Below are 23,512 nucleotides of genomic sequence, written 5' to 3' on the forward strand. Positions count from 1 at the left end.
ACAGAACTGTACACAAAAGACCATGAAGCAATTCTGGAGCTATTGTAATACAGTCTCAGATTTTTAAATCTTTCTTTCTTCCTTTCTTTCTTTTTGAGACAGGGTTTCTCTCTGTGTAACCCTGGCTGTCTTGTACAGTTCTATAGATCAGGCTGAATTCTATAGAATTCACAGAGATCCTCCTCCTCCTCTGCCTCCCAAATGCTGGGATTAAAGGTGCACACTACCACACCTGAAAGGTTTTTATTTTTATATTAAAAAAATTCTTTCACACAAATTGGTCATTTATTAACATGGACCATTGGGCACAGCAGATTCCAGCATGCCAACTAAGGGGTAAGAAGACCCTGGTAAGCAGTAGGGTCTCACCTCTTCCACTTGTTCCTGTCCTATTCCCACTTGTCAGAGAAGCCCTGAATGGGTTGACCTTTGTATTCATAATCCACTTGGTATACATGGCTACACAGCCTCGATCAAAGGTAGGATGGAGCAGTACACAGTATTTCTTCCGTATCAGAATGAGAGCAGTGAAGCTGATGAAGAACATGGCCATGCCTACAAATGTCTTCATGTGTTGATACTCCTGCTCATCTTAGAAAAGCTCTCCTTAAAACTACATGTGGAGGCTGGAGAGATGGCTTAGCGGTTAAGAGCACTGACTGGCTGCTCTTCCAGAGGTCCTGAGTTCAATTCCCAGCAACCACATGGTGGCTCACAACCATCTGTTATGCAATCTGGTGCCCTCTTCTGGTATGGGTAAAAACAAAGCACTCATATACATAAAATAAACAAATAAATATTTAAAACAAACATACTAGATGTGGTACTGTTGAACTTTTGAACTTTCTCATCTCTGGACAGGTTACTCCAGCTAGCCTTTTCCTTCAGGGCCTTCTGGCTGGCAGATAGCAGCCTAACAAGGGCCACATCAGACAAGGGGTAGTTACACTGATCAACATAAATAGGGACAGCACAGTCTTCACTCTTCACAGCACTCTCATGTACTCAAACAAACATCAAGGTGGAAATAGCTCTCTTGACAATTAGGCTAAGTGCCCTGGTAGCCGACAACGTTCTGGCACTGCTGCTCTGGAAACCGCCCTCTATACTCTGCTTGTGACTGGGAGATCTCAGATGTTTTCATCTCACCTATTCATTTATGCGGGTGTTTTGCCCATTGAGGGCAGAGAATCTGGAAGAGCAGCCAGTGTTCTAACTGTTGAGCTATCTTTCCAACCCTAGCATTTATATTCTAAAAACATTCTGTATAGGAATCTAATGCAGCCAGTTCTATAAATGGTATTTGAGAACCATTGTCTTTCATAAGAATTCCAACTAATTGATCAATTACCTTTAGCTTGGGTAAATACTCCTTCTTATGTGAACAGTTTCACACAACATTAAATCCCACTTTTCTTCCTACCCCATCTCCTACTAATATCATTATAATATCTCATGTAATACTAAATCAAGTAAAAATATGCGGATTAAGATATTCTGATAAAAACAAAGGTTCTGAGGCAATGAACACCAACTAAAACTAGTAAACAGTGAATATTTAATTATCAATAATTATTCTATAGGGCATTATCTGTTTAGTATTAAAGGGATACTCCTGAATCTGTGGAACCAACTCTTCAAAAAAAGAATTTGTAAAGTTGGACAGTAGTGGCACACGCCTTCAATCCCAGCACTTGGGAGGCAGTTCTCTGTGAGTTTGAGACCAGCCTGGTCTTCAGAGCGAATTCCAGGACAGCCAAAGCCACACAGAGAAACCCTGTCTTGAAAATCTCTTCCCCACAAAAGAATTTGTCTACTTGGAAAAACAAAACATTTTTCAGATGCTTTTAAACTAATATTTCTACAACTTTAATCAAATTCTTTCAAATACGACTTATCTTCAGTGTTTCAACTTAAGCAAATATTCTGTTCTCTAACTTCTGTCCACTAATTTTAACTTTCATTAAAGGAACCTATCTACAACCATTATTACTATAGTTTCTCAATGGAAATTCTATTTATTTCTAACTATATTTATTAGAATTCTTTTTAAAATTTTATGTATATGGACGGTTTTGCCTGTATTTATATGCCCTCAGGGACCAGAATAGGGTGTTTGCTTCCTGGGACTGGAATTACAGATTGTTGAACCACCATGTGGGTACTGAAATCAAACCTTGGTCCTTTGGAAGGACAGTCAGTGCTCTTGACCATTGAGCCATCTTGTCAGCCTTTATTTAGGAGTCTTTTATATAAACAAAACTTTCCTTTCCCCTTTACTTAAAAATTTACAATAACATGGACTCATAAAATTGTAAGGTTCAGACCAATACTATCATTATTTTGGTGCCGAAACTATTCCAGCTTTATCTATTGGGAACTTTTTTCAGAATGGCTCCAGTTTTGTTTTGTGGTGTTAAGATCAAACCTAAGGCCTTGCACATATTCAGTAAATACTCTGTCATTGTTCTTCAGCTCCTCAACATGCTCCCTCCCTCTTTTAAGCACCTCTTTACATTTTGCCGTCACCAGGAACTCCAGGAACATCTTATATTTTCCTTGTTCCAGTCCAGAAACTAATTACTTGGAAAAGCTCTTAGAATTCATTTTAAGGATTAAATAAATTAAAACTGTTAGGCATTCACAACAGGACACAATATGCAGTAAATAATCAAATGTTAGTTAATAGTATTATATATGAAAACAAATATACCTGGAAATAAGAACAAATTTGGGTTTAATTTAAAAAGGGGGGGGGGAGTATAGTTTGACTACTCAAAATAAAAAGTTAGTAGTGAAGCTGGAGAGATAAACACTCAGTGGCTAAGAGCACTGGCTGCTCTTCCAGAGGAGCCTGGTTTGATTAGAAGCATCCACATGGTGGCTCACAGTTGGCTCTTCTGATTCCCAGCCACCCACAAGACAACTCACAACTGTTATTACTGCAGTCCCAGGGGATCCCACACCCTCTTCTGGTCTCCACAGGCAACAGAGACATATATGGTACATAGACATACATGCAGGCAAAACACCCATACACATAAAATAATTAATTTTTTAAAATGTTAGTAGTTATATAGTAAATGAAGATAAATATTTACTATTATAGTTGTCAGGAAGTGCTAGATGGATTTTATGTTTGTTGCAAAATATTACACACTGTAATTTTCTAGAGATGCCATAATAAAGGACAAGTAGCTTAAACAACAGAAATTAATCCTTTCACAAGTTCTGGAGACTGGAAACCTGAGTTAAAGTATTAGCAGTATTGATTCCTTCTGAGGGTGAACCTGCTCTAATCCTTTTCCAAACGTGCTGGTTTTTTGCCAATCCTTGACATTCCTTGGTGTATACAAGTTTCAACATGATCTCTATCATCTGGTATTCCCCCCTCAATACAAATGTGGTAAAATTTCCCCAGTATTATCTCAGCTGAACTATTTCTCCAAAACTCCTCACATGCTAAGACACTGCAAGTTATGTCCTTAATATGAATTTATGGATGCAACTTTTTTTGTCTTTAAGATTTTTATCATTTATTTAAAAAACAATCTTTTCTCATTTTACATACCAATTCCAGTTCCCACCCTCTCCCTTCCTCCTTCGACCCCCACCCCACCCATTCACTCCTCAGAGAGTGGCTTCCCATGGGGAGTCAACAAACTCTGGCACCTTACTTTGAGGCAGGACCAGGGTATCTCTCCAAAGAGAATGGGCTCAAGCACTAGGGATAAATCCTGGTCCCACTGTCAGTGGCCCCACAGACTGCCCAAGCCATACTACTGCCACCCACATCCAAAAGGCCTAGTTTGGTCCTATGCAGGTTTCCCGGCTGTCAGTCCAGAGTCAGTGAGCTCCCACTAGCTCAGATTAGCTATTTCTGTGGGTATCCCCAAACTGGTCTTGACACCTTTGCTCATGTTATTGCTCCTCTCTTCAACTGGATTCTGGGAGCTTGACCAGTGCTTAGTTGTGGATCTCTGCATCTGCTTCCATTAGTTGCTAGATGAAGGTTCTATGACAATTCAGGTAGTCATCAATCTGATTACAGGGGAAGGCCAGTTCCGGCATCCTCTCCACTGATGCTCAGGGTCTTAGCTGGGGTCATCCTTGTGGATTCCTGGGAATTTCCCTAGTGCCAGGTTTCTTGCTAGTCCCATAATGTCTCCCTCAATTAAGATATTTCTTTCCTTGCTCTCCCTCTCTGTCCATCCCCATCTTGACCATCCTGTTCCCTCTTCCTTTCCCTTCCAGCCTCCCCCCCACCATGCTCCCAATTTTCTCAGGAGATCTTGTCTCTCTTCCCAGGTGAGCCATGTAAGTCTCTTTTAGGGTTCTCGTTACCTAGGGTCATGGACTCTAGGCTGGTTATCCTTTGCTTCACGTCTAATATCCACGTATTAATGAGTAATACTGTGTTTGTCTTTCTGAATCTGGGTTACCTCATTCAGGATTTTTTTTTTCTAGTTTAGATGAAACATAATTTTAAAAAATGTGTATTTTTGTCTACTTCAGAGTTCAAGCTACATAGCTTGTAAAGCCCTTGTATTTTTCTTATGATAGAAGTAATAAAACTGAATGGACCATCTATTATTCTCAATAAACTCTTAACCTAACTTTTTTTTTTTTTACATTTACTTATTTATTATGTACCTGGTCGCACATATGCACATACTCCAGAATAGGGCACCAGATCTCATTACGGATGGTTGTGAGCAACCATGTGGTTGCTGGGAATTGAATTCAGGACCTCTGGAAGAACAGCCTGTGCTCTTAACCTCTGAGCCATCTCTCCAGTCCCATTAACTCCAACTTAATGTCAATCAAGTGCTTTCTGAAAAACCCCAAAGGATGGGAAACTAACTGGTAGACAAAACTAATCATATGATTAGAATTAGAACTTTTAGTCCCACCTCTAGGAAGGGAACAGAGGCAGAGGGGTGAGTTAAACAGTAACAGTCAAAGTATAGAAGCTTTCTTATAAAAATTAAAAAAGACAGCAACTGGAGAGGCTCTGGATTGCTAAACACATAGAGGTGTGTAAGGATTGAAAAGAGCATGGTGGCCTCTCTCAACCCTCTTTCCCACATACTACCCTATGTATCTTTTCCAAACAATCTGTTGGGCTATGGGTAGAGTTCAGTAGTATGCCATGTGCCTAGCATGAGCCAGACCCTAGGGTTTAATCCACAGCACACACACTGGCAGAGCTAAAATCAGTTTAGTTCCCTTTTTGAGACAGGGCTCTCTATGTAAACTCTGGCAGGCCCGGAACTCAATATGTAGACCAGGCTAGCCCACCTCTATCCCCCTAGTGCTGAGATTTAAGGCATGAGCTGTCATACCTGACAGTTTAGTTTTCTTAGGTATGATGATGTTTTGTCATCTTTGTTTTCTTGTTACTTTTTGTGGTACTAGAAATCAAACAGATCAAGAACTCCATTCTGGACTACATCCTTAGCTTCTGGCTTTTTGAAACAGGGTCTGACTATATACTACCCTAGGCTGACGAGAAATAAAGTTTAGTATTTATTTCTTAAACAGAGGGAGATAGCCAAAAATAAGTATTTTTTTTTCTGTTGTTTTTGAGGGTTTCAGTCAGGACATAAAGTAAAAGAAATGAACTTACAAAACCTATGTGCTGGACAGATGGCTCCTCAGGTTTAAGAGCACTTGCTGCTTTTCTAGAGGAGGAAGGTTTGGTTCTTCCTGCCCACATGGAAGCTCCCAATTGTCTGTAATTTTAATTCTAGGAGATCCATCATCTTCTTCTGGGCTCAGAGGGCACCAGGCATGCCCATAGTTTACATATATACAAACATGCAGGCAAAATATTCATACACATAAAATGAAATAAAATTATAAGGGCATGGTGGGGCATTCCTTTAATCTCAGCACTGGAAATACAGATATAGGTAGACCTTGTAAATCTGACAAGAGCCCAGCACACGTAGGTCAAACAGTTATACGCAGTGAGTTCCGTCTCCAAAAAAAAAAAAAAAACCAAAAAACAAAAAACAAAAAATCATAAAAACATACTATAGAGGTGCCCACTGTAACCTAAATTCACTATGTAAACACGGCTGGCCTGATTGACCTGCCTCAACTTTTTGTTTGTTTGTTTTTCAAGACAGGGTTTCTGTGTAGCCTCGGCTGTCCTGAAACTCACCCCGTAGATCAGGCTGTCCTGCAACTCAGAGATCTGACTGGCTCTGATTCCTCAGTGCCGGGATTAAAGGCGTGCACCACCACTGCCCAGCTTGTCAGCTTGCCTGCCTGCTCATGCTTGTTTTTCAAAGAAAACTAGGGGCTGAAAAGAACAGCAAGTGTTCTTAATTGTTGAGCCACCTTTTCAGCCCCTATTTTTTTTTTTTTTGAGGTCTTCCAGGCCTACTTGAAACCTTGTCTATAAAAGAAAGAAAGAACAAGAAAGAAGGGAAGGGGGGGGGGAGATAGCTCCTTCAGTAAGGTATGTAAGTATGAGTGAGGATCTGAGTTCACTTTCCAGTACTAATGGAAAAGTCTGGGTATAGTTTGTTAATCCAGTACTGGGAAGAAAAAGACCAGTGAATCCCTAGAGTTCACTATCTGGCCAGCCTAGACTAATTGACAAACTCCAGGTCCCAGTAAGAAACTCTATCTCAAAAAGTTAAATGGATGGCTCCTGAGGAGTAACTTAACACCTGAGGTTGATCTCTTACACATACAAATACATACGTACATGGGTTGAAGAGATGGCTCAGCAGTTAAGTGTAGCTAGAGGTTCTGTTCCGCTTGGTCCTGCAGCTTTTATACCCAAGTAAACACACAGAGGCTTAAATTAATTATAAACTGTTTGGCCAATAGCTCAAGCTTCTTATTGGCTACCTTTCCCTTAATTATTAACCCATTTCTATTAATCTAACTATTTCCATGTGGTCTTGGGTCTTGGCTTACTAGAGAATACCTGGCATCTCCTGGTAGCTATAAGGCATCTCTCTGACAGATTCTCTCTGTTGTTTCAATCCCCAGAATTCTTGTCTGGTGGCCCCGCCTATACTTCCTGCCTGGCTACTAGACAATCAGTGTCTTATTCATTCTTATTCATCATCAAAACACACACACACACACACACACACACACACACACACACACACACACACACTCTCTAACAGCATACAGAAGGACATCCCCCATCAGTTAAGAGCACTTTATGCTCTTCTACAGGGCCTAGGTTCAAGTCCCGGGACTCACATGGCAACTCACAACTCTCTCTACCCCAGTTCCAAGTGGGATCCAATACCCTTTTGACGTCAGTGGGCAATGCATGCATGTGGTACACAAATGCATGCATACACACACACACATCCCTTAAAAAAAAGAAAGAAAGAAAAACAAGTACAAAGCTTTTTGTTTGTTTTTGCTTCTGGAGACAGGGTTTCTCTGTATTGCTTTAGGGCCTGTCCTGGAACTCACCCCGTAGAGTAGGCTGACCTGGAACTCAGAGATCTATCTGACTGCCTCTGCCTCCGGAGTGCTGGGAATAAAGGCATGAGCCACCAGTGCCTTGCAGAAAGCATTTATTATTATTATTATTATTATTATTATTATTATTATTATTATTATTTTACTGTTATTCGTCCTCCCCTTAAAGATGCTTGGGAAAGAGTTTAAGTCTCAAATTCTACCATATGCTAGGCAAGAGCTCTATTAATGAAATGTATCCCCACTCCTTCACTTTTTTTTTTGAGACCTCAAATGCACCAGAATCCACTTGCTTCTGCCTATTCAAAGGCAGAAAATTAAAGGAACCAAAATTAAAGGAACACACCATTACACCCAGTCCTTTTTTTAAAAAAAAATAATGTTTTAGATTTAATTTATGAGTGTTTTCACCTGCATGCAGATGAACCATGTGAATGCCTAATGCCCAGGGAGGTCAGAGGGCATTGGTTGCCCTGAAACTTCAGTTATGGATGGTTCTGACCCAGAATGGGAATCAAGGCCAGGTCCTCTGCAAGACAAATGCTCTTAAATGGCATCTCTCCAGTCTACACCTCCTTTTTGAGACAGTCTTACTATATAGTCCAGGGTAGCCTTGAATTTATTATATAACCCATGTTTTCCTCAAATTTGCCGTAATCTTCTTGTCTCAACCTCCCATGCTGGAATCACAGGCATTTATTATCACTATTCCTAACTCCAGGAAATAGCAATCTAGGGACTAGGGAAATGGCTTAGTAATACACTTGTACATTAAGTGCCCAAGTCGGGCATTACAAAAGCAAAAAAAAAAAAAAAAAAAAAGGCAGGTACAAATGGTTTATACTTGTAATCCCAGCACTGCACATGCAGAGATAGTAAGATTCCTGGAGTTTGCTGGCCAGTTAGTCTAGATGAATTGGTAAACTTCAGGCTCAGTGGAAAACCTTACATAAATAAATCAGGTAGGGTCAATAAGATATCTCAGTGGATAAGACCTGTGTGGTTGAGAACCTGGAATTCCTGATCCTCTTGCCTCTACCTTGAGTAAGTACTGAGATTACAGGCAAGTACCACTCTTTGTGGTTGGACTGGTAGTCCTTAAAAATTGTTGAGGATGCTAAAGAATTCTGTTTATGTAATATTTACTATACTGAAATCTAAGTATGAAAAATTAAAAATAATATATCTAAATAGTAATAAATCTCTGCATGTTAATATAATTTTTATGAAAAGAACTATTTTACAATTTATTGAGTGGCATTATTTTACATTATTTGCAAAACTCTTTAATGTTTAACTCAGTAGAAGACAGTTATATTCTTACAGCTGCTTCTGACATGGGTCACATACTAGGTACACTTTTAGAAACTACACTCTAAGCCAGCGGTGGTGGCCCACGCCTTTAATCCCAGCACTCGGGAGGCAGAGGCGGATCTATGTGAGTTCGAGACTAGCCTGGTCTACAAGAGCTAGTTTCAGGACAGCCTCCAAAGCCACAGAAAAACCCTGTCTGGAAAAACCAAAAAAAAAAAAAAGAAGGAAGAGGAGGAGGAGGAGGAGGAGGAGGAGGAGGAGGAGAAGAAACTACACTATACACTTATAAGATAATAAGAGTGGATAAAGCATATAATATCTTAATATTCTGAACCCCTATGGGGTTTATGGATCCCACTTATAGGTTCTTGTGACATTTCTGGGGGTCAGCAGATCAGTTTGAGAGCTATTGGATTAGAAAGTATCAGGACATTTTGTCCTTCTTGCAGCTTCATTTGGCAAATTAAGAGTCCCAATGGAAATATTTTTTGTATCTCAGTTTTAAACCTTGAAACTTGATAGTAGTGATGAAGAGCACAAAGTACAAATTTCCTATGTTAGTAATGGCCACTGACCTTTGGCAAATTACTCAACATCTTTTTATATTTCAGCTTCCTTATCTATAAAATAAAAACAATAAACAGGACTAATTGTATATAATGTTATTATGAAGATTAATTAAATGTAAATATTTTTCTAAGAGTCTGGAAAATAGAGTACTTAGTAAACACTTAAGTACATTCCTGAAAAACTTTAAGTGATTTAATAGACCCTAGTCATAAGGAATTTTCAGAGAAGAAATACATAATACCCAATACAACAGGGTAGCCTATACTATACTATTACAGTGTTCAATATTACTAGCCGCTGACACTTTTTCACTATCTAATTAATAAACTGTAGTTCAAAAAATTGACAGAAAAAAAAGTAATATGAAATGAAAAAAGCAGTATTATATATATGTCTCCTTGCCATAATGGTTCCTAATAATCAATAACAATTACATTTGCAGTAAAATCCATCATAAACCACTTAATGACATTCCTAAAAGCCCCTCAGGAATTCCAGACAATAGCCTGATAATAACAAAATATTCTCCTGAAGGAGACTTTAGGACTTTCATAGTTTAACATTCCTTTATCATGTACTACTAAAATAAAGAGAAAATTGTCGAGATTCATGCCATTAACTAATCTGTCAAGTATTGAAACAATTCATCTTTCATTTGAAAAGCTAAATAAAAATCATATGACTATACCATCTGCACATTTGATACATTCTATGTATTATACTAACAGCAAATAAATTAATAGCTTTAACAAAAAAAATTAACTCAAAAAGAAAAAAAAGTGTAATATGCAGCTAAATGCTTTTTTTTAGTGAAATGGTTGAGCCTCTAAATTACTAGCTAGTTCCCCTATCTAAACTCCAGCATCTGGAATATCCTTATACATGATCAAATCATCTAGGTACACAATGTTATTACTAAACTATTAATTGCATGAGGAACATAACAAAAAATATAGGGAATTAGCTTTGGCTGCTATTACATTTAACTATTGTTCTGTCACTAAATATTTCTGAGCAGCTACCATGAGACTGATTCTATGTTAGGCAACAGGAGCTCTATGAACATAACATTTTTATCTTATGGAACTTGCATTCTGTTCTGCCTTGGAAAACAGACAATACAAACACATAAAACATTATAAATGAGGTAAATGTTATTAAGAAAACAAAGAGTACGGTCTTTAAAAGCCAAATTGTGAATTCTAACAAACCTAAAAATAAATAATTCATAGCAAGTTACATCAATGTAACATAGATTCTACATATCTTTGCTAATGCATAAGAAAACTACAGACACTGACCATGAAGACAGAAATCAATCTTTCAGTGTCAAAACTATTGGATGTCATTACTTAGCAATATGATGACCTCAAAAGATAATTAACCTCACAGTTCTAAAGAGCAAAAAGCATGCAAACATAATCCTAAAGTGAGCAAGTGAAACCTAAAGATAAATAACAACTTAATGTAATGTGGTATCTTCAAAGGAAAGCTGAAGAAGAAAAAGAATATTGAGTTTTTAAAACTAAGTAAATCGAAATAATGAATTTTAGTTAATAATAAATCAATATTGAGCCAAGAATTTTAACAAATGTACTTTACTAATGTAAGGTATTAGTTGGAAACAATGCAGGATGAATAAGTATCCTCTGTACTATTTTATCAACTTTCTGTAAATCTAACTGTGCTAACATATAGAAACATACGTACACTCATAGCTAAATTTAACAAGACATTGTATTTAGTAGCCACTTGGAAAGGCTGGGAATTCACAGAATAGTTAGTTGATAAGTTATCTAAAGAAAGAAATGACAGAAACAGAGGCTGATGCAAGAAGATCTCATACCTTCAAGGCCAGCTTGGGCTACACTAAGACTGTCTCTGTCCATGCACACATACATAAATGTGAGAAAGCTGTACTGAAACACATTACTTTGTTTACCAACTTAAAAGATTAATTTACTAATGGCTGAAGATACAGCTTAACTTGTATAGTGCTCATTTAGCACCACATAAAACTAAACATAGTGGCAAATACCTGTAATCCCAGCACTTAGGTAGAGGCAGGAGCATCAGATATTCAAGGCAAATCTTGTCTATACAAAGTTCATGACCAGCCTCATTACACAAGACTGCCAAAAAAAGAAATTAATTTCAAAACAGAAAAAAAAAAGAAAGAAAAATGGGTGCAGTGGATCACCCCTGAAATCTCAGCACTCAGAAAGTTGAGGCAGGAGGACTCCAAATTTGAGGCCAGCCTGGGCTAATAAATGTAATTCTACCTTTTAAAAAAAAAAAAAAAGCAACGAAAAAATAAATTAGAAGTCATAAAACTAATATGTGCAACATAAACACTCAAGAAATTCAAAGGAAACCTGCACATAGTTACAAGTTAAGATCTCTCCTCACACTAAAAGCTTCAATAGAAAGATTAATGGATTTTGTGAAAACTAAGTAGTCCTATACACAATATGAGGCAGTCAACCATCTTCCTAGACTGCATAACAAGTACATTCAAACCTATTTATTAATAATGGCCAATGAACTTTATTTTATATATGGGACTGTCTTCAAATTGCCATGTAACACTAACTGGCTCAGGATCAACTTCACAGGTTTCACCAAGTTACTCATCTAAGAAAATGTGTATTTTATTTAAAATTTTTTTATTACTACATTAAATTTTTTTTGTAGGTGGGTGTTCATGGAGATCAGAGGACAACTTCTGAGAGTTGGTTCTCCCCTTCTTTGAATTTAGGACGTCAAGTGTGGTGGTAAGAACCTGTTTTACTCACTGAGCCACCTTGCTGACCTGGACATGTCTATACTTAAATATTCATAAGCAAACAGGAGGGAGACATGATATTTCCATCCTACAAGGTTGCAAGGAAGACAAATCTAAACACACAAGAAAAATTATTTCCCATGTCCAGCTAAAGGCAAAATTAAACCAGTGTTGACTTGATATAAAGTTCCAAATTGGTATAAATAGTTCAAGCTAATAACAAAACCTAAAATATGGAGGGAAAAAGGAAGATTATAATCTGAATTGTTGTTCAGTTTGTATAATACAAAATAAAGCTGTTGGCATATGTAATCTTAATGACAACCATCACAAAATTAGGACCTTGTATCTAATAGGAAGTACAGTGACTGCAGAACCTTGACCAGGTAAATGACTGTACAATTTCATTCACAAGACTCTATGAAATATTAGGCATAAGATAATCAGTTAGCTCAAATGGTATTCAAATCTAATTTAGAGAGCTGGATGATGGCTCTATTACTGACCTACTGCCCAAAGGCAATCCTACAAAACAAAGATGTTTATTATTTTAATTCTTTTCTCACTTGCATCTTAAACATGTAACTGGAAAATACTCAAGAAAAAATGAATGATTAACATTTCACCCCTTAATCCCTGCTTGCATCATAGATACTCAAATGATGTTCCATGTTGAAATGAGAAAAAAAATGGAAGAGAGGTGAGAAAAATTCGAAGTACACTGATCATGACATAGCATCTGGCAGAGATCGAAAAGGCATCAACACTGCCAAAAGAATTATCAATGATGAAAATCAAAAGAAAATAAGGTTTTTCCAACCAGTCCCAACCTAAGGGACAAAAATCGTCACTGCCAATACCACCTCTTTTCAAGTCGCCTCGAGTTGAATATATTAACTCTCTTAACCCTAATTCTTCATTTAGGTGAAAACTGGGTGAGAATTGTGTTTTTCTACGACCACCACTTCCCACCTTCTGGAAGACCTGTACAACTCAGAGCCAAACCTCAGGGGAAAACAACGCCCAAATCCCACCCTCCTTCAGCCAAGGTTGAAGAGGGGCCTGTTCCCAGGAGTGGGGGGCTTCCCGGAATGGGACCTCACTCCCAGTTCCAGTGAGAACCGGAAAAAGGGCTGGGAATAAGGGTGGGGCGCCAGAAAGCCCGTAGGGGTAAAGGAGACCACGGAGAGCCGAGGAAGAAAGGGATGGACAGGAGGCTGGGCGGGGTGAGGACTGGGGAGGACCGAACGGACCGGGGAGGGCCTGGCTGCGGGCGGCCGTGTCCGGACGGCGACCCGGGGTCTAAGCTAAAAGCCCGATAGATGCTAGAGAGGAGCTGGGGGCGAGGAGGAGCTGGGTGAGAGAGCAGCCAGAGGACCCCGGAGAAGAGCTGGAGTGGGGGAGCGAGGCCGGCGGGGAGCCTCAGTGGACAGAAGGGCCGCACTGGGGGTGGTGCGGGGAAGCCGCGGCCCGCTGCCAGGAGCGGGGGAGCCGCGCACTCACCGCTCTGCTCCCCCAGGAACACCAGCTTGAATTTCCTCAGCGGATTCCCGAAGTCTCCGCCCGCGGACATGATGGAGCCGGAGGAGCCGCCGCCGCCGCCTCAGCCCACAGACCTCTCCCAGACCGCTGCAGCTCTAACCGGCTGACGAAGAGGGCCGAGCGGAAGGGCAGCCGCCGAGTCCTCTCGGCCCCTGCAGGGCCGGGCGAAGGGGCGAGGCTGAAGGGAGCGCGAGTCGCCACCGACCGGCGGCCGCCGCCGCCTCCCCGCAGAGTCGCCTAGCACCGTGCGAGGCCCGCGGCCGCGAAGGGACGCAGGGCGGTGTCGGAGGCAGCCAGGGGTGCGCTCGGGCTTCGCAAGCCTAGCGCCGTTCCTTCCTTTAGAACGCGGCGCCGAGACTGAGGCGACAGAGGAGGAAGAGGGTGGCGGGGCGAGCGCCGCAGACGCGTCTGGAACCCAGCACGCGCAGCGCTCGGGCTCCCACAGCAGCCGCCACCACCGCAACCCAACCCGCGGAGTGCGCGAGCCTCTGGCGCGGTGCGGGGCGAGTCCGGGCGCGAGCCTGCCGCTCCGCCGGCCTCGGGTGTGCGTGCGTGCGTGCGTGCGTGCTCGTCACCGCCAGCGCCTTCCTGGTTTCCCAAGCTCTCCCGGCTCCTCCCGTGCAGCGGAGAAAGGGGCCGCGTAGGTTTCGACCAGCGTCTGGAGAAGCCAGAAGGAGGCGGGACCGAGTTCCGGGTAAGTGAGGGGAGTGGGGCGGAGGGGGCGGATGCTTACGTCACTGTCAAGCTGAGCCAATCAGGAAAAGCAGAGAGCAGGCAGAAGGAGAGTGAGGTGGCGGCGCGAGAGCGCGCGCCATCTTCGCGCGGGGTGGGGGGGAGGGGGGGGTGGGGGGAGGGGGCGGGGCGGGAAGGCTGAGGGCCCTGGCGGCCATCGAAAGTGTGGCGCGCGATTGGAGGAGGGAGGAGGGAAAAGAAGGTGGGACGAAGGCGGAGCCGGAACCAAGGTGGGATGACCGCAGCAATGCGTGGGTGGGGTTGGGTTGTGCAAAGGTGTATCAAAGGTGATAAGAAACCTTAAACGTTGCTTCGCCTTCCTCAGTTCTGCCTTTCACCCACTTGCTCTGTCTTTCTAAACGAGCTTCCTTGCTCGGCATCTTCCTACCTACATTTTCCTCCGTTGTTCCGTGGAGTTTCGTAACTACCAGAAGCAGGTCCTCTCCATTTTGTGGGTGAGGAAACTGGAGCCCAGCAGGAGGAAATGACTTGCAAAATCCACATAGCAATGAAACGAAATCCAGGTTGTCTTATTTGAACCTCAGCTACCTCCTTATTGTTAAGCCATCTAATTCCTTGGTTCTCTGTTAGTTGGCCCTTCTTCAAAGGTATCCGTAACATCAGATGATGGTCATCTTCTATGTGATAGAAATGGGTTTAGATGTCATATAAATCGAACCCCTCATATTACAGATTAGAAACGACTGCCCACATAGGGATGCCCCTTTGGAAAAGACCACACAACATAGTAGAGGAGAGCCTCGATAAGATCTCAAATCGGGGAAGGAATGTGGACCGATCCTTTCCCCTGGAAAGCCGGGCCTCGGCATATTCTTGAGTGGGTCTCCCTTAAATTAGCCATTCCAAGCATTTCCATTTTCTTGCAGATTTGTCAACCTGATTCATGATCCAATAAGGTAATGGTGAATGCTATCAGAAAAAATGAACTAAGCATAGTGTGGACAATTACATAATGAATATAATTAAATGTAAGTTTTCGTCTAAATGGGATCACTTGAAAACAGTATCAGACAGAACTAAAATAAATTAAGTAAAGCATGAATTTTAGTTAATATTTTGATACTGATTCATTTGTTATAACAAGCATATCCTATTAATATAAGCTGTTAATAGAGGATCCTGGAGTATATGGGAACTTTTATATTGGCCTTTGTAAATCTAGTTATTCTACTTTAGTGCCTCACATCTGTAATCCCAGCACTCAGGAAGCTAAGACAGGAGGATTGCTGTCAGGTCCAGTCAAGCATGTGCTACAGAGTGAATTCCAGCTAAGTCTAAGATACAGAGTGAGATCCTGCCTCAAAACAAAACAAGAGATGGGGATTTGGGTCAGCAGTAAAGTGATTTTCTAGCCCTAAATCTACTCTTTAGGACCCCTAAAAAACTCCTATAGCCAGGCACATTGGTGTATTCCCATAATCATAGCAATTGGTAGTAAAAGTAGGAAGATCATAAGTTCAAGGCAAGCAGGAACTACATACCAAAGTTTGGCTGCATGAAACCTTGTATCAAAGGAGAGAAGTTCTAAATAAAATCTATTCATAGATGATTTTAAAAGTTAAGAACCAGCTGGGCCGTGGTGTCACACACCTTTAGTCCCAACACTCGGGAGGCAGAGGCAGGTGGATCTCTGTGAGTTCGAGAACAGCCTGGTCTCCAGAGCGAGTGCCAGGATAGGCTCCAAAGCTACACAGAGAAACCCTGTCTCGAACAACCAAAAACAACAACAACAGCAACAAGAAAAAAAAAAACATTGAATTAGAGAATTTGTCATCTGCATGAATTCAGCCATTCTTCAACATCCCATGGGACAAGATCTAAAAAAGATATCTCTGTTCTGCAATAAAGATATCAAAACCTACATCCCAGCAAGTGAAAAATAGAGTCAGGAGCTTAAGATCCTAGTCAGCTACATAGGTGAGTTTGAGGCCAGCTTGAGCTACATAAGATCTTGTTCAAAATACTTTGGAAAAAAATAAGTAAAAATGTTTAAGTAAAAACATATCAAAATCTTCTTTTTGAGACAGTGTCTTTCTGTATAGCCCAGGCACTCCTGGAACTCATGATCCCCCTGCTTCAGCCTACCAAGTGCTAGGATTCTTTAATGGACCTCCACATCCAGTGATCTTGTATTTTTCTTTGTGGTAGACACTATTAATTGCCCACCTAAAGTATAAAGGAAACACACATGCTTTTCTCCAGCTAAGTTACAGGCACATGATACAATCTGAAGCAATAAGAAGTAAAGAGGTGACCTAGAGGGTTTTGAGAAAAAAATTATTCCTTAATGAAAAGGTGCAGTTGAAGAAAACCTGCTGTTTTTCTGCCTTTGGATGTGACTGTTTAAGAACACAGTAGTTACGGTTAATGCAGCTCTTTCGAACATTCACATGCAAATCTGAATGTAAAACACTAACTTCTTGATGACAGCTAATCTGGGAGGCCAGAAGCATTGTGAGCCAATGTATCAACTCTGGAGCTGGCCTTTATCTGAATTCTTTTTAGTAAAATGATACATGTCCTTATATTTAACAATGTCTTTATGATACACAAATACTTTACATTCCTTTGTATTATTCGAGATGAAATTGTCATCTTTAGATTCTCAAAGCCCTAATACAGTTTCTTGAAAGTTATGTCCGTGATACTGTATACATATCTATAACATAGTAGTAGTTATCAAGATGGAACTGCCTTTTCCTGTTTGCTACTCCCTAAAAAAAGATTTATGGCTCATATAGAGGCAGAAAATCAATAGAAAGAGAAAAAATTCCAGGTAAAAGGGACTGAAACCATATTGCTCGTATTTGAAACAAATAATAGCTCTGGCAGGAATTCAAATTCCATCAAATGTGATAGCCTTCCAACCCACTCTACAGGTTATTATAATCATTCCTAAAAATAACAGTGGTTCAATAAACAGCATAAAGATGAAGGATGCTCAATAACTCAAGGAGGCCAATTAAAAGAGTACAATTAATATATAAAGTATGTTTAAGTTGTCCATTTCAAAAGGAACATACCAATAAAAGCCCAGAGTACCTCATATTAAAACCTTTTGTCAGTAATTAGCATGCATGAGGCCCTGCATTCAACCCCTAGCATCAAAACAAACAGAAGCCCATGGAGGAAAAGCAAACAACCCTTTTTCAAATACATTGCCTGCAGTGTCTTATAACTATATACCATGAGAGAAGAATAAAGGTTATTTAGTGGCAGTTGGAGAGCTGGGCTCAGAAGTTAAGAGCACTGGCTGCTTTTCCAAAGGACTTGGGTTCAATTCTCAGCACCCACATGGCAGTTCACAAAAGTCTGTAACTTCAGTTCCAGGGTATCTGGTATCCTCTTCTGGCCTCCCCAGGCATGAAGCATGCAAGTAGTGCACAGATACATGTGCACCAAATTTTACCCGTAGACATAAAATAAAGAAGTTTTAAAAACATTTTTAAAAGATTATTTAGCCAAAGTGGAGGAAAGAGTGATAGAACTTAAATGGAATGGCCTTTCCTGTAATTATAGCCAACTCACAGCTAAGAAGATATTTTTGCTACAGATTGATCTACAGAATCTATTTTTGATATTTCAATTTGGTTCTGTTCATGTGAATCATGGCCATGTTATAAATAATGTGTTTTTTCAAGCCTTAGAAGTGGGGCGTTGCTTCCAGGTTTTGCCATTTTGGCAGGGAAAGAATTTGCTCCTCATTATACTAGGGCCAAAATGTGTAAAACCTGACACATTGCTGGAGCATTCCACTCCCTGCACTCTCTCCCACAAATAAAAGCTCCTCTAAGACATCCAGGAGAATGAATCACTCCACCTGCTACTAAGAGATAATCACCCTCACAGTGGAAGAGAACAACTGCTTTCACTGCTGTTTATAGAAAGAACATAGCATCTTAGGACAGGAAAGTAAGAATGGCACTGCTGCACTGAAATGCCAGCAGTCAGTCAACCTGCAGCTTGCTAAGAAACTGAGACAACCTTTCTGTGCACATGTGCACACACACACACACACACACACACACACACACACACACACACACACACACGAACAGCACAAATTAACTAGGATACTGTTCTGGATGTTGCTTATTTGCTGGCTTTTCAGTAATAGTAACACTATTATGTTACATAAAAGTGAAAAAGTAGGCCACGAATGGTGGTACAGGCCTTTACAGATCTTGGTGGGTTAAAGACCACCGATATATAGATATAGATATAGATATAGATATAGATATAGATATAGATATAGATATAGATATAGATATAGATAGAGAGAGTTCTAAACCATCTAGGGCTAGACAGTGAGACCCTATTTCAAAACTAAATAAATAAGTAAGGCATCAAAAATCATTATAGAAATCATAGCTCATATTATCCAATGAGGAAATGAGCAACAACATATTGGAGAAAAATCTGAACAAAGTTGCAGTTTTTTTTTTCTCCAGACAAGGTTTTTCTGTGGCTTTGGAGGCTGTCCTGGAACTAGCTCTTGTAGATCAGGCTGGTCTCGAACTCACAGAGATCCGTCTACCTCTGCCTCCTGAGTGCTGGGATTTAAGGCATGCACACCACCTCTGCCCAGCTCAAAGTTGCAGTTCTAAGATGATGAATTACAGATATTTCTACCTCATTCCTTTTCTGAAACTATTCCAGTTTTTTTTTATTCAATTGTAAACTCAGACTCTGATATTTCTACCCAGGAGCCATAATATTTCACACTGAGAAACAAAGACTAAGCAGAAGTAACTAACTAGAGTGTAGAAAGTGCCATCTGAAGGAGAAAATAACAAGAAGCAGGCCAGCTGGTTAAGAGAGCCCCAGAAAGGATCAGGAGTGTGAAACACCAGTTACCACGTTAGAGAATTCTCCCTTCAGGCTGAAAATACAGTCAAAATAAAATATTTTCATATCACGGATCCTACTTTCTGTTTTCTTGGCTTCACTTGACATACTAGCTGCTATTTCTGGTTCCTGATTTGAGACTATGAAAGTCAGTGTGTGGGCTGGATGTGGTGGCGCACACCTTTAATCATAGCATCCAGGAAGCAGAGGCAGGTGGATCTCTGTGAGTTTGAGGCCAATCTGGTCTAAATAGCAAGTTCCAAGGACAGCCAGGTCTACATAGGAGAGCCTTTCTCGATAATGATAGATAATATAAAAATGGAATTTGAGAAATCAAAAGGGGAAAATTATTGCTAATAAACTTACACAGTGTGGGTAATTTGCTTTGCATACACCACCTACTGAATCCTCCCACATGCTCTGGTTGTTTTGTTGTCACTTTTGTCCTGTCAGAAGGTAGAGAGCTCCATGCATGGGCTTTTCCATAAACAGAAAGAAGCCTTCTTCTCTTTACACATTCTACAGCTTTTTGTTTATTTTTTATTTTTTATTTTTTTGAGAAAGGGTCTCATTATATAGCCCTGGCTGTCCTGGAACTTGCTATGTAGACTAGGCTGACTCAAACTTAAAGACAAAAGCCTGCTTTTGCCTCCTGGGTGCTGGGATTAAAGCCATGTGTTTCCATTCCTGACTTCCACAAGCTCTTAATGAAGGAAAAAAAAAAAAGACACAGCTCCCTCCATCCCCCCCATACACATGTAATCCATTCATGAACCTCCTCAGTTAGTGTAAACAGTAGGGTTAATCACAAGTCCCTGGCCAGGACAACTCCAGGGGTGGTTAATGACCTCTTAGCCATGTTGATAAGGATCAAGATCTTCTTTCTGTCTTTCTGCTTGCCTTCCTCAGAATTCTGACTTTGTGTTAGGTTCTAGCAAGATGATTGACATAGCTCAAGTAGGAACAATAAAGTACTATACAGTCCAGAGGGAGGAAAAGCCTCTCTAAGTGAAAACATTTCCCATCTCCCCCTAGGAAACTCCCTATCACATCTCATTGGCCTACAAATGTCACTTCCAGAGAAATGTGTGGAGACTGGAGAAAGGTGGATTGTTACCACAAACTTGTGACTGTGTCATGAGGAAGAGAGAAAAAGAAAAGACCCCTTGGCAGCCCAGCACCAGCGTTCACTCTGCTAAACATATCTGCTTCATTTCCAACATGATGTTGTGCCCTGAAACATGTACTCATTCACTTATTTGTTCTACAAACACTTTGATCATTGTCTACTAACACTCCTGTTTGCACTAGAGACAGCAAAGAGAAAAAAGACGTGGCCCTTGTTCTTGAGGGTACATTAGTCTACTGGTGTGACATGTGTGAGGAAAAAAAGCCAACTAAATGTAAAACTAAAATAAAGGTAAAGCCATTTGATAACTATTGCATCTGCTTGTTGTCTGTTGTTCACCACTGCTGTGCACCAGACTGGCTTGCCCTCAAGCTTTTAGGGCTCTTTCTGTCTCCACCATCAATCTTACTGTAGGATCTCTGGATTTTAGACATATATACTGAAAATAATAGCTATATAATTTATATGTTCACATTTGCTTTATCACGTGATTGGTGCTTAATCAATAGTAATTTGCTATGCCTGTGCTCTTGTGTTGCCTCCTGTTAAGAATTTAATGATCCCCAACAATTAATTATCTTGAAAAGATAATTATAGGAACTCTGGGGCCCTTTGCAGCTCTAAGTCAGTTTTGAAAAGGTATTATATACTCTGGATTTTCTGGTAGCAGATAAAAGCATATTTTTCAGTCCTTGGCTCAACCATATTTGATATATCTTTCCTTCTGAAATTTTGTCCTTCTGTGGATTTCTTGTCATCATTTTTCTCTCCTGACTTTCCCCCAATATCCTGGAATTTCTTCCCAATTATTTTTCTCAGATTATTCTTAAAAATTACTTCATTTCTGGGCTGGAGAGATAGCTCAGCGGTTAAGAGCACTGGCTGCTCTTCCAGAGGTCCTGAGTTCAATTCCCAGCAACCACATGATGGCTCACAACCATCCATAATGAGATCTGGTGCCCTCTTCTGGCCTTCAGGAATACATGCAGACAAGAACACTGTATACATAATAAATAAATCTTTAAAAAAAAAATTACTTCATTTGTGTGCATGAGAGTTTTGTATGTATGTATGTATGTGTACCATGTGTATACCTTGTGCCTACAGAGGCCAGAAGAGGACTCAGATCCTCTGGAACTGGAGTTATAGACAGTTAGGAGCCACTGTGTGGTTTCTGGGTCTTGCACCCCAGTCCTCTGGAAGATGCCAATGTTCTTAACTGCTGAGCCATCTCTCTAGCCCTTCTCTGAATGTTCTGAAATGTGGGGTAGCAGCCAGGCACAGTATCATGCACTTGTAGATTTAACTTGGGAGGCTGAGGGTGAAGGATCACTGTTAGGTCAGGAGTTCAAGGCAATGCAGAGAGCTTCTAAAAAACATGCTGTTCTATAGAAGTCCATTCTGCTTTCTCAGCCTACACTCTACCTAGGTGATTACCATTTATCCTCATTACTTTGGAGGTTTCCTGGAACTTGCTCTGTAGATCATGCTGGCCTCGAACTAACAGAGATCCGCCTGCCTCTGCCTCCCAAGTGCTGGGACTAAAGGCATATGTCACCAATGCCCCTATCCTCATTACTATAACTGCCACTGAGTCACTGATGACTTCAGAATTTCCATATCCAGCCTACACTTAAACACTCATCTTCAAGCTGATATCAAATAGTAGAAAAAACACTTAATACAACAGTGGTTCATCTTTTGGGCTTTAGCCATCATGAAATACAAACAGAAAACTCATTAAATTATGACATAAATTTTATTCTTTTGGAGAAGGGAATTAAGATTCAAGCATATCTTACTAAGTTTTCAGAGTGCTAGATGAAATTAGTTATATGCATGATCTCTGCATCTAAAGGTCATAATATCTCAAACAAGGTAGAAGATGAGGACCAATACTCAAGGGTGTTCTCTGATCTCCACACACATGCCATGGCATGTGTGTGGAGTCATCTGAAGTCATCAGTGACTCAGTGGCAGTGCTCACACGCAGATACACAAATATGTAAGCACACACCTCACACAAAGATATTATATTGAAAAAAAATGGTCAAAGGCCTTAGACATTTCTTCAGAGAAGATATGTAAATGTTCAGTAGGTACCTGAAAAGATGCTCAATATGTTACTTACCAGGGAAATGCACACTAAAACCATAAGATAGCATTTCAGAATACTAGGGTGGCTTTAATAACTAAAAATAAAGCATTGGCAAGAATGAGGGGGAAATGGGGTTGTCAAAAAATCTGTACATGGGACTGGAGAGATGGCTCAGCAGTTGAGAACACTGACTGCTTTTTCCAGGGGACCCAGGTTCAATTTCCAGTACCTACATGGCAGCTTACAACTGTGTGTAGCTCCAGTTCGAAGGGGTCTGACACCTGTGTACCAATGCACATAAAATAAAGCTAAATAAATTATAAAAGAAACTGTACACAAATGTTCACCACATTGTTCACAAGTCAACAGGCAGAAATCACCTAACAAATGAATGGATAAACAAATATTGGTAACATCGTTATGCATGCCTGTAATCCCAGCAGAAGCATCAGGGGTTCCTGGTCATCCTTAGGTACACAGCAAGTGCTGGGGCAGCCTGAGCTACATGAGATCTGGTCAGAAAGGAAAAGAAGAAAAAAAGAGAAATATATCCACAAAAGGAAATATTGTTCAGCCATAAAATTGAATAAAGTTTTGACATATTGCATGGATTAATCTTGAAAAAAGATGTGAAGTGAATAAACTAGAGATGAGTCCTCTTACATAATAAGTAAATTCTTGGAGGCATAAATGGAAGATTATTAGGAGCTGGGGAAAAGGACTAGTGGGGAACTAGTGTTTAATGGTTATAGAGATTCTGTTTGCAGTGATGGAAAAAATTTAAAGTATATATTGGTGATGGTTGTGTAACATTTTGAATGTAATGCTTAAAATGGAAATTTTTACATGTATTTTAGGAGAGAGAGAGAGAGAGAGAGAGAGAGAGAGAGAGAGAGAGAGATTGATTGTGTGTTTGCCTGCCTGTCGGTCGGTCCACGGCTTGGGTGGGTGGGGAGCTTAGAACTGGTGGGTTCGCTTTGGCGCAACTTGCACTGATTGTTATTAATAA

At 40.5% G+C, this 23,512-nt stretch overlaps 1 protein-coding gene and 1 long non-coding RNA gene across 5 annotated transcripts in view; one reads left to right on the forward strand and one right to left on the reverse strand.

Moving 5' to 3' along the window:
- The window catches only part of Rab6a (RAB6A, member RAS oncogene family), a 36,793-nt gene extending 22,655 nt beyond the window's left edge, over positions 1-14,138 (reverse strand). Inside the window, exons 1-2 of one of the 4 annotated variants that reach the window (XM_035442354.1) lie at positions 13,637-13,776; positions 9,354-9,398 (exon numbers count right to left, since the gene is read on the reverse strand). Coding sequence is in view for 2 of the 4 variants with exons in the window: in XM_027407797.2 (XP_027263598.1) it covers positions 13,637-13,706 (70 nt within the window). In the remaining 2 variants the exon portion in view is untranslated. Of the gene's footprint in view, positions 1-9,353; positions 9,399-13,636 lie in introns of those variants that run through there. The other 3 variants (XM_027407797.2, XM_027407795.2, XM_035442353.1) reach the window with 3 other exon arrangements.
- Positions 14,139-14,243: 105 nt separating this feature from the next.
- LOC113834879 lies at positions 14,244-20,717 on the forward strand. The gene is made up of 2 exons (XR_003483845.2): positions 14,244-14,369; positions 20,312-20,717. It is a non-coding gene; the product is annotated as an uncharacterized LOC113834879 (long non-coding RNA).
- Positions 20,718-23,512: the final 2,795 nt, after the last annotated feature.

This window comes from Cricetulus griseus, chromosome 3 (genome assembly GCF_003668045.3).
Source record: "Cricetulus griseus strain 17A/GY chromosome 3, alternate assembly CriGri-PICRH-1.0, whole genome shotgun sequence".
Lineage (NCBI taxonomy): Eukaryota > Metazoa > Chordata > Mammalia > Rodentia > Cricetidae > Cricetulus > Cricetulus griseus.